Source organism: Mesoplodon bidens (assembly GCF_964165515.1).
Source record: "Mesoplodon bidens genome assembly, chromosome: 9".
In the NCBI taxonomy this organism is placed as follows: Eukaryota; Metazoa; Chordata; class Mammalia; order Artiodactyla; family Ziphiidae; genus Mesoplodon; species Mesoplodon bidens.
The window spans coordinates 64071063-64082160 of record NC_138166.1 but is presented as its reverse complement, the minus strand read 5'-3'; the positions used below and the strand labels follow the sequence as shown (position 1 = coordinate 64082160).

The window sequence follows — 11098 nt, the reverse complement described above, 5'->3', positions numbered from 1 at the left end:
CCATGTGTTGAGACCTAGGTCCCAACTCTCAGAGCCTGGAGGTCAGGGACCCATGACTTTTTGTACTATTTCTTTTCCTACCAGAGAAAGTACCCCTCAATTTCAACCTTGCTCTGGAGGGCCAGCATTTGTGTTCTTTCTACAAATCATTTGTTGATACAATGAGACTGTGAGATTGGCTGCTGCCAACACATCCATCTGCCAACCAAGGCCATCTGCAGAAGAGACGCAAAGCTTCAATGCCTGGAAGTGAATTTGTTGGCATTTCAAGACAAACATCTCTTTGGCTACAACTACTGAAACTTAAATCCAAAAATGGGAGGAAAATCTAGGCCCAGGTAAGACTTTTATTTACTTCTTAAACTGTAATTATAAGACACATGTACCATGCTTCTTTAGTCCCCTCTGCTTGCCCAAGCCTAGGCCTGGGCCAGTGAAGTCTCTGTCCATTGATTCTAGTGCTGACCAACGGACAGCTGGGAGTGGTGGGGAAAGAAGGGGCATCTTTCCTGGCTGGTGTGAATAGTATGTGACTTCATATTGGCTAAAACTTGCCAATGCAGGTGACACACACTCATTAGGGTGTTTTCCTTGTGCATCCCCCAAGTGATGAAAAGTGCAGCGTGGAGAAGTTGGCTCAGGCTTCGTGCACATGCCCAGGGTGCTGATGGGGACCCAGGAGAGCTGATGGGGCTCAGCCTAGCAATACCACTGCCTCAGGGTCTACATGAATTCTGGCTTGGACAGAATCTGCATCTCATGCCTCTCAGTTCTCTCCTGACATGTCGTTCTGGAATCCCGTGATCTTTGCTCCCTAGAGAAAGAACAGAGCAGAGAGGAAAAATAATTTGACCTGATGAAAAGGGAAGTGGGGATGTTAAGAGCTAACAGTTATGGAGAATGTATTAAGAATCAGACATTATGCTAAGCACTTTATATGTAATACCCCTCACCTTCCTACCCCACCACTCACAGCCCTCCTTCCTACTGGTCAGCACCAGAGCCCAATGGACAGAGACATCATTGGCCAAGAGGTAGGCACTGCTATTAGCCCCTTTTTACACGTGAGGAAACAGAGGTTCATGGAAGTTAAATAACTTTCCCTAGGTCACGTGTAGCTATGAATCAGCAATGGCAGCATCAAACCCAAGCCTGAAACCATTCTACGATTCTATCACGGAGACAAGAGGAAAGGGGAGGGGAGGGGAGGGGAGTGCGGCAACAAGTGAGAGGCCAGAGGCAAGGGGGGGCAGGGGATGGTAGCCATTCTAGTACTTATCAATGATTTTTAGGATCCCTGAGAAATGCTACCATCCATAATTCTAGAAGGACTTGAAAGATCTTGTCAATTGATGGAGGAGAGATCCATTGGAGGGCATCAAACCCAAACCTGAAACCATTCTACGATTCTATAACCTATAGATTTTTCCACCTACTCCCTGTAGCTTGTGCAGTAAAACAGCTGAAAAACAACAGACTGAGTAGATGTGGGAGGGATCTAATTTCAGCTCTGCAACTAATTATTCATATAATCTCAATAATGTCATGTAACCTTGTGAGCCTGAATTTATCTGTAAAATGATAATAATGCTTCATGTTCTGCTATCACCAAGGCATTGTATTGCGACAACTCATGTAGAGAAGCTTTGAACTAAAAAAAAAAGGTCTTCTATATGTGACCTGATTAGGATGGTTGCTATAAGAGGTGATGTGATATAGGAGAAAGCATGAGCCACGGATGAGGCTGGATTTGAATGGCTTCCTTTGCCATCTGGCAGCAGGAACCAACTTTCCTCCGTAACGCTTTGACTGACACATTTTTTACCCCAGACCTTGGCAATCTATTAAAACGGAGCAATTCAAACACAAAGACCACTAAACATTCTGGGCTCAGGTGGTGAAGCCTGGCATTGGCCCAGAATAGTGGTTCTGGGGCATGGAGGGGCAAAGCTTCCATTTGGGGGAATTTTTTAAATGCATGTTTATGTATTTGTGTGTGTTAGGGGAGGGTTCTGGTTTTCCTAGGGATACCGGTCCTCCTGCACGATGCGGGCGGTCCCACCCATGTCCCAGACATCCTTCAAATGTTATGTAGCAGAGAACCCTGTTTATAATGACCCCAATCTAGAAACCTAACTCTGTTTTATATATGAACACAATATTTTAAATAAATACTGAGTCTTCCAGAAGTGTAATTCCCTTGCAAATAGAGGCAAGATTACTTTGTTTAATTTGGAACTTTAGCAGGGTTTGCTCACCTGCTGGGAAAATAAAGTCACTGGCAGCAATACTGCTTAGTTTTCAGGTCTCCATGAAAAACACACCTGCATTGGTTTTCATTTGGAGCTATTACTACTTCATTGGGCTGTGCCCAAGTATTTCTATATTGAAATCTGTGTTATTTTATTATAAATTATTTTCTTTCTATTCCTCCTTTATATTATTGTATATTGATCCTTTAAGAATTATGTTAACTTGGGCTTCCCTGATGGTGCAGTGGTTGAGAGTCCGCCTGCCGATGCAGGGGACACGGGTTCGTGCCCCGGTCCGGGAAGATCCCACATGCCGCGGAGTGGCTGGGCCCGTGAGCCATGGCCGCTGAGCCTGCGCATCCAGAGCCTGTGCTCCGCAACGGGAGAGGCCACAACAGTGAGAGGCCCGCGTACCGCAAAAAAAAAAAAAAAAAAAAGAATTATGTTAACTAGATAGTTTTATGTATACATTTCATTTCAGGGTGGTAAAGGGGCATCACAAAATATTTGTTATAGGAAGGAGCGTTTGGGTCTGATTGGGCTGTTGACGCTGGTGACCTCCTTGTGGACAGCACTGCTCTGTGACTAAAGGGAGCCCAGTGCCTGGGAATATAGTCCCTGATTATGAAAGGCTATATTGGCTCTGAAACACATGTATAAGATATGTTTCCTAACTCAACATCCAGGGAATGTGCATCTGTGCTTCTGATTATCTGGGAAGGCAAGATAATCTTTGATCTACTTCAGAAGCTTCTGGGAAAGGATTTTGAGCCCTGGTGGGTGGCATATGCTCTATTCCCAGGTCTGCCTGCAGTGTTGTTTTGTGACTGTGTTCTGCTCGCTGAGTCACACTCTTTGTGGTCTGTTTGGCATTTTGCAGTTGCATTTTGGAAAGGTGAGCTGGACGGTTCTGGTGATTTGATATACTAGAAGAGCTAACATGAGAGCTATGCTCCCAGAGCTCCCAAGAGCCGCAAGAAGGGTAGGGAGGGGTAGTATTTGAGTTAAATAAAAAGGAAATGGTACAAATCCCTTTCCTTCTTGCATAACCTCATTCATTCATTCAACTAATATTAATTAAGCACCTAGTGTTCATGGACCCCCTAAGGCCTTGGTGATAACAGTGTAAGGAACACAAAAGCAAAAGTCATTGCTCTCATGGATTTCTTATGCCAGCAGGGGAGATAGACAATAAGCAGATCAATATCTATCCTATACTGTCAGGTAGAAGTAAAAATATGAAGGAAAATAAGGTAGGGTAAAGACTACAGGAGAGCTATTTAAGACTTATCAAGGAGGTCTTTCTGAAGAGGTGGTATTGTTGGAAAACAAGATGATGTGAGGGATAAGCCATGCCACCATCTGAAGGCAGAACATTTCAGGTGGGGGAAACAGTGCAAGGTATGAACAAGTTGACATTTTGAGGAAATAGCAAGAAAACCATTGTGACTGTTATAGAATAGGAAAGGGGAAGAGCAGGGGAATGGGGCTGGAGACTTGGCTGGGGGATAGATCACAGAGGCCATGTAAGACATGGGAAAAAGTAGGACTTTATTCCAATGTAATGGGAAGCTATGTGTGGGTTTGCAGGGTAGTGATAGTGTCTGATTTACATTTTTAAAAAGATCACATTGGCTGCTTTGAAGGGAAGGAATAAGAGAACATCAGCTGCAGTGTTCCAGGGAGAAGTTGGTGGGAGCTTAGACCAAGGAAATAATTGTATAGATGCTGAGAAATGGTTGGATTCGAGATCTCTTTTGTAGGTAAAGCCTCTAGGCCTTACTGATGGACTAGGTATGTGAGGTGGGAGAGAAATAGAATCATGACAGACAGATGATTCTTAGGTTTTTGGTGTGGACACTGGGTGAAAGATGCTGTCATTTACTGAACTGGGGGCAACAGGAGGAAGAGTTATCTTGCAGGAGGTAGGAGAGCATGAGACTTCTGGGTTTTCATGTCGAGTATGATAAGCTTATTAGAAATTATACACAGAGATTTCAAGTAGAAATCATAGATATAATTTCCAAGCAAAGGAAGTGTTCCAAAGAAGGACGAATCAAATGTTGCTTAGAAGTCAAGTAAGGTAAAGATTGAGAATTGATATTTTGCATTTTGTTGGTTGTGGTGACCCTGATAAGGATGCCTTTACTAGAGTAATAGGAAAGAAAGCTAACAGAAATAGACTCCAGAGAATGAGAGGTGAAAAGTGGAGGAGTTCTGCTAGAAAAGAGAGTGTTAAAGAGTGTCTGTTATGGGAGAGTTTATCGAGGGAGCTATTACAGTATGCTTGTGTGCATACGATCCAGGCAAGGGGGACATTTGTGGGGGGGAGGACATGACTGGAGAAGCAAATCTTGAGTTGGCAGGAAGGAATGGGATACAGGGCTCAAGTGAGCATTTTGGATTTAGAAAGAAGCAGAGACAGTTTATCCATAGTAATAGGAGAAAAGACAGATAGAGATGCAGGTAGGTCCATGGATGTGAAGGCAGAAGAATTAGGAAGTTCTATTCTGATAGAGTATTTTCTCAGTGAAATAAGAATCAGGGTCATTAACTGAGAGGGTGGAAGGGAGAGAAAATTTTGAAGGTTTGAGAATAACGAAGAATCTGACATATATTAGGTACTCTAGAAATACCTTTTTTTTTCCCTGAGATGAGGTGACTTTATGGGCATTAAGAGTAGAGAGAAAAGGGCTTCCCTGGTGGCACAGTGGTTGAGAGTCCGCCTGCCGATGCAGGGGACACGGGTTCGTGCCCCAGTCCGGGAAGATTCCACGTGCCGTGGAGCGGCTGGGCCCGTGAGCCATGGCCACTGAGCCTGCGTGTCCGGAGCCTGTGCTCTGCAACGGGACAGGCCACAACAGTGAGAGGTCCGCGTACCACAAAAAAAAAAAAAAAAAAAGGAGTAGAGAGAAAGGAAAAGGAAAGGGAAGACAACAGTAGGGTGGAGAGAAGATAAGGCATCCATTAGGGAAGGATTTATGGTGACCTTGACATTAAATATCCAGAAGAAATGGAATGCCACTTTTGTCTTCCTCTGGTTGATGGACTTCAGCCCTGGGGAGAGTGTGCCTTCAGGAGAGCAACTGGGTCAACTGGATGATGGTGAGCATCAGCTTCAGCCAGTTATGTCCTAATTGATTTTCTCCACATTACCCACCCCAGGGCTGTGGTGGACAACAATATTCATAAAGAGAGTGATTAGAAACCAAATGTCAGCCCTTGAAGGAGGCATAGATGGACTGATTAGCTCCACATATTCTTATCTAATCAGACAAAGGTAGAAGTGCCCATAGACAAATTTTTTAATTGTATGGGCTCTCTACCTACCAGGTTCTAGGTACAAATTTGCTTTTGGAATGTCCACACAGTTCTGCAACAAAAGGAGGGACGGGACATTGCTTACCAAGAATGATGACAATGCTATACTTGATGGCCTTGATTTTTGCCTTTGAGATGAGCCCTCGGTTGGAAATGGTGCACCGCTTTCCATCTGCAGGCACAAAAGGAGAATGGTAAAATAAATGCTGCTTGTCATGGGACCACTTCCATCTTCCTCACCTATGCCCAGGAAGACCCCCCTTGGACATTTTCCTAAAGATGGCTCTGGGCCGGATGCTGGAAACTGCTCAGTTTGCAGCTTAATATAAAATGCAAATGCATTGGGACATCCAGACTCTCTCAACAGGCTTGGCTGGATGCCCTGAATCAACTGAAGCTGGAATTAGCCATGTGACCACAGAGGGCGGTGCTGAGACACCTGTCTTGTCCCTTCAGCAACTTAGGGCAAAGCAGTTTGCCTAGAACTGTTACCCCAGACTAACGTACTCATTTAACTCAGAAACCCTACTCTCAAGAAAAGCTCAAGCGGGGCTATAATAAAAACCTGTCCCAAATAGGAGCCTGGTTATAACTTTAAGCCTATGTGGGTTGTTTGATAGTAAAACGTGTGAGGGTTAAATATAAGAATCCACTAGAATGTAAGCTTAATGGAGACAGAGACTTTGTGTTGTTTCTGCATCCTGTAAACTTAGTGAATGATTAATAAATATTTGTTGAACGAGTTAATATAAACCTCTCTCTAGTCAAGAAGTAGTGGGCTCAAGGGGCACAACTCTAGTGGTGGCCCAGGTCAGAGGCCCACCAGGGCACCTAAGTCAAATGGGGCAGGGCGGTTATACCCTAGAGGCCAACTACTGTGCTCGCTGGTCCTCACTACATCGTTCAGATTTCACATTTGAAGCGTATTTTTTTTTTAATCAGTTATACATATACATATGTTTCCATATCCCCTCCCTTTTGCGTCTCCCTCCCACCCTCCCTATCCCACTTGAAGCGTATTTAAATCCTCATGGAAACTGGTGTGAAATTTACCTTTGCACTATTTATTTTACCCCCTCTCCAATCCAATCCAGTCCAACCCACCAAGCATAGCACATCTGCTAAGAGCTAAGGACCGAACAAAATAGTCTAAAATAGAGTTCCTCTTCTCTAGGAACTTTCAATCCAGCAGGAAAGATCACACACTCCGCACACAGCTGTGTGAGATGAGAGCGACGAAAACCAAAAACCGACTATGAACAAAGAAGGAAGCCATCCCCCTACCGTTAGGCAGAGGAGGCCATGTGGCAGAGGCAGAGATTCCCAAGGCAGAGCTGGGGGTAGGGGCGTGGGATTGGGAAAGACTTGTGAAGCAGAGGGAAAGTCCTCAGCCAAGACACGGAAACAAGAAAATGTAGGAAGCGTTTGGACCTCGATGAGTCATCTCGCTTGGCTGGAGCCTGAGAGGACGCTGGATTTGAGAGTGGAGAGAAGAACTGAGGCCAAAGTGGGAAGACCTTAAATGTCTCCCTGAGGAGTTTGGGCTGAATTTCTGAGGCAGCTACAAGCCATCGAAGCTTCTGAGTGTTTTCACAGAGGGGACACTTACTCACTGGAGAGGACAAACTGTTAGCAGGAATCATAGGAATAAGGGGCTTTTTATGTGCAATGAACTGAAATGCTAATTAGGATTGATTTTTATTTCTTAATGTCTCCCCTGGAAGGCCACTCTTAGGCACCATTAGGGACTTCAAATCATTCTGTGCATTTCACAGCACCACAAAACATCAGTGGTGTAAGAAAGCAAATGCTTCAGAAGCATTTACAGCTGCGGTTCTCAAGTGAGGGCAATATTGCCCCCTGGGTTATATTTGGAAATGTCTGGACACATTTTTGATTGTCACAAATGGTTGGGGGTGGGTGCTACTGGCTTCTAGTGGGCAGAGGCCAGGATGCTGCTAAACGTCCTTCAGTACACAGAACAGCCCCTCACAAGAAAGAATTATCTAGTTCAAAACGCTGATAGTGACAAGGCTGAAAAGCCTTGATTTTCAAGGTGATATCTTGGGAAGGATACAGACTTTAGGGTCAAACCTGAATACACCCTCCAGCTCCACAACTTACTAGCGGTGTCACCTTATGCAAATTGCCTACTGTTTCTAGGCTCAGTTTCCCACTTTCAAAAATGAAGCATAGGGCCTCCCTGGTGGCGCAGTGGTTGAGAGTCCGCCTGCCGATGCAGGGGATACGGGTTCGTGCCCCGGTCTGGGAGGATCCCATATGCCGCGGAGCGGCTGGGCCCGTGAGCCGTGGCCGCTGGGCCTGCGCGTCCGGAGCCTGTGCTCCGCAACGGGAGAGGCCACAACAGTGAGAGGCCCGCATACCACAAAAAGAAAAAAAAAAAAAAAGAAGCATAAAACACCAAACTCACAGAGTTATTCTGATAATTAAAATAAAATAATGTATTCAAGATGCCAAGCCCCACACTGAGAATGTCAATTCCCTTATTAGTTGGGATGAATAGGTTTTAACGGTATTTCAGGAGGTATGAGCTGCCTTTTTGGAAGTGAACAGAAGGTATTACCATGTACATTTAGATAGGCTATTATACAATGTTATCTGTATATAGGAATTGTATACATCAAATAATTATCAGGGTGGGATTATAGCCATGGGAGGCAAGTAAAAGACAGCAGATCAGGGCTCCCCTGGTGGCCCAGTGGTTGAGAATCTGCCTGCTAATGCAGGGGACACGGGTTCGAGCCCTGGTCTGGGAAGACCCCACATGCCGCGGAGCAACTAGGCCCGTGAGCCACAACTACTGAGCCTGCGCGTCTGGAGCCTGTGCTCTGCAACAAGAGAGGCCGCGATAGTGAGAGGCCCGTGCACCGTGATGAAGAGTGGCCCCCGCTTGCCACAACTAGAGAAAGCCCTCGCACAGAAACGAAGACCCAACACAGGAAAAATAATTAATAAGCTCCTACCCCCAACATCTTCTTTAAAAAAAAAAAAAAAAAAGACAGCAGATCAAATTGTATCTTTTTGGGTTTCCCTGGTGGCGCATTGGTTAAGAATGCACCTGCCGGGCCTCCCTGGTGGCGCAGTGGTTGAGAGTCCGCCTGCCGATGCAGGGGATACGGGTTTGTGCCCCGGTCTGGGAGGATCCCATATGCCGCGGAGCGGCTGGGCCCGTGAGCCATGGCCGCTGGGCCTGCGCGTCCGGAGCCTGTGCTCCGCAACGGGAGAGGCCACAACAGTGAGAGGCCCGCATACCGCAAAAAGAAAAAAAAAAAAAAAAGAATGCACCTGCCAATGCAAGGGACACAGGTTCGAGCCCTGGTCTGGGAAGATCCCACATGCCGCAGAGCAACTAAGCCCGTGCACTACAGCTACTGAGCCTGTGCTCTAGAGCCCGTGAGCCACAACTACTGAAGCCCACATGCCTAGAGCCCGTGCTTCGCAACAAGAGAAGCCACCTGATGAGAAGCCCACGCACCGCAACGAAGAGTAGCCCCCGCTCACCGCAACTAGAGAAAGCCCACGCGCAGCAACAAAGACCCAATGCAGCCAAAAATAAAAAAATTAATAAAATTAATAAATTTATTTTTGAAAAATTGTATCTTTTCAAAGTATCTCCATTTGCTGGACTAACAGCTGGCTCCTAAACAGTATGGCTCTGAAGACTTTGTTGGTTTTTCAGACAACTTCTCAAGAATGACATTTGTGCTCTGAAATCTGCTTAAAATGGAAACTTGCAGTACTTTCTACAGAGCAAATGGGTGACAATATAATCAACTCCTGCCCTTCGATCTTCCAGTGAGATCAGTGAAAAGCATATTTAATCTGACCGCTCTAGGAAATGCAAAGCCTCCAGCTCCTAAAGATGGCTCTTCAAAGTGAGCTGAGCTATAAAATCCCAGTATTCTCCTTTATTGGGAGATGAAAGGATTATTTCTACTCAGGCCTTGGGGCTGAGCTGGAGCCAGAAAAGCAGTTAAATTCAGCTGTCACTGTGCATTAATAGGGGGTAGCCTAGAGGCGGTGGGTCGATTAGATTCAGGACTGAAAGCATCATGCTGCCTTAGGCTGTCTTAGTTCAAGGATGCCTGCCTAGTGGGGGCCCACGCTGGAGGGTTAGTCTCCAAGTGGCCAGTTCCTGCTCCTTACCTTCCCATGCTTCATGCCCCTTGCAGAGTCACTGGGAACCTATTTTTCTTGTGCGCTGAGCCCATGAACGGGGGGCAGTTGGTATCTAGGGATTTTAAGTGAAGCAGAATTTATTCCTGTTGGGTGGAGGGGACCGACAATGGGCCTACAATGAGTCCAGGTGATTTGTTTGTTAACAAGGAAGACTACCTGGTTAATATTTTAAAATAAATATTTTTTCATATGTTGGGAACTTTATGTACTTCAGGTTTATTTTAAAAATTAAACATTTTAACAGTTATGACTGATTGCCTGATTTCTAAAATTTTTAAACTTAAAATTCATTTTCAATTTCTGATCATTGATGACCTCTTTATCTACGAATATAACCTGAATGTTAACTATTTTTAGCATGTTATGTCTCATCTGCTTAGCTGCAGGACTTTGGCCACTTCCTTTTGTTTTTTATAGGAGGTCATAGCTAGATAGGAGGAGGTATGACTTAACTTACCTAACTCACAGCCTTTTCTGTTCCTCAGCGCCTCAGCTCAGGCAGAACCAGGAACCCTGACAGACCTAAAATAATTGTGGCAGAGACAGGTTAGCTATCCACCAAATCCTTTCTTTGCCCCCAGGGCACACAGAGAGACTACATTTCCCAGTCTCCCTTTCAGCAGGGGGTAGTCATATGACTAAGTTCTGCCTCTAGGAACATGGGAAGAATCCATATGTACCATTCCCAGGCCTGGCTCAGATAAACCCCCTGAGTAATCCTTCACTCTCTCTTCCCCCCTCCCCAGACTGCTGGATGCTGATGCTAAGCAATACCTTAGCAGCCATCTGTTAAGAGTGGCAGAATCTCCATCTGCTTGAGTTTCTGAATGGCTGTGTATCCATCCTTTTGACCTTTACTGTTAATTGAACAAGAAATAAACTTCTATTTTAAGGCTACTGTATTTGGGGGTTTCTCCTGTATAGCTGCTAGAGTTTCCTTAACTAAAGCAGAGATTGGTGCTTCATATGCAGCGCTGTCATAACACAAACCTAAAACATGTGGCATTGGCCTAGTGAGCAGGCAGCAGGTAATAAGGAAACTGACAGGGAAAGCTGGGACACTAGAGGTGCATTGGATAGAACTGTGATGCCACTATGATGCTTGGGAAGGCAGATTGTGTGCCTACTGAGACTGGACCCCCAGGGAGGGTACAAGAGTGGTGTGGAGTTAGGACTCTCCAGAGAAACAGAACCAATATGGTATATATATGTGGAAATTTGTAATAGAAATTGACTCATGCAGTTATGGAGGCTGAGAAATCCCATAATCTGCTGTCTGCAAGCTGGAGAACCAGGAAAGCTGGTGGTATAATTCAGCCCAAATC

The 11098-nt window shown here is 45.3% G+C and overlaps 1 protein-coding gene across 1 annotated transcript in view; it reads right to left on the bottom strand.

The window, feature by feature from the left end:
• Positions 1 to 766: 766 nt before the first annotated feature.
• The window catches only part of NPSR1 (neuropeptide S receptor 1), a gene marked incomplete at both ends in the record, with an annotated part of 117469 nt that continues 107137 nt past the window's right edge, over positions 767 to 11098 (bottom strand). Inside the window, 3 exons of the mRNA XM_081243664.1 lie at positions 767 to 814; positions 954 to 1054; positions 5605 to 5745. Of these exons, the coding sequence (XP_081099790.1) occupies positions 767 to 814; positions 954 to 1054; positions 5605 to 5745 (290 nt within the window). The remainder of the gene's footprint in view (positions 815 to 953; positions 1055 to 5604; positions 5746 to 11098) is intronic.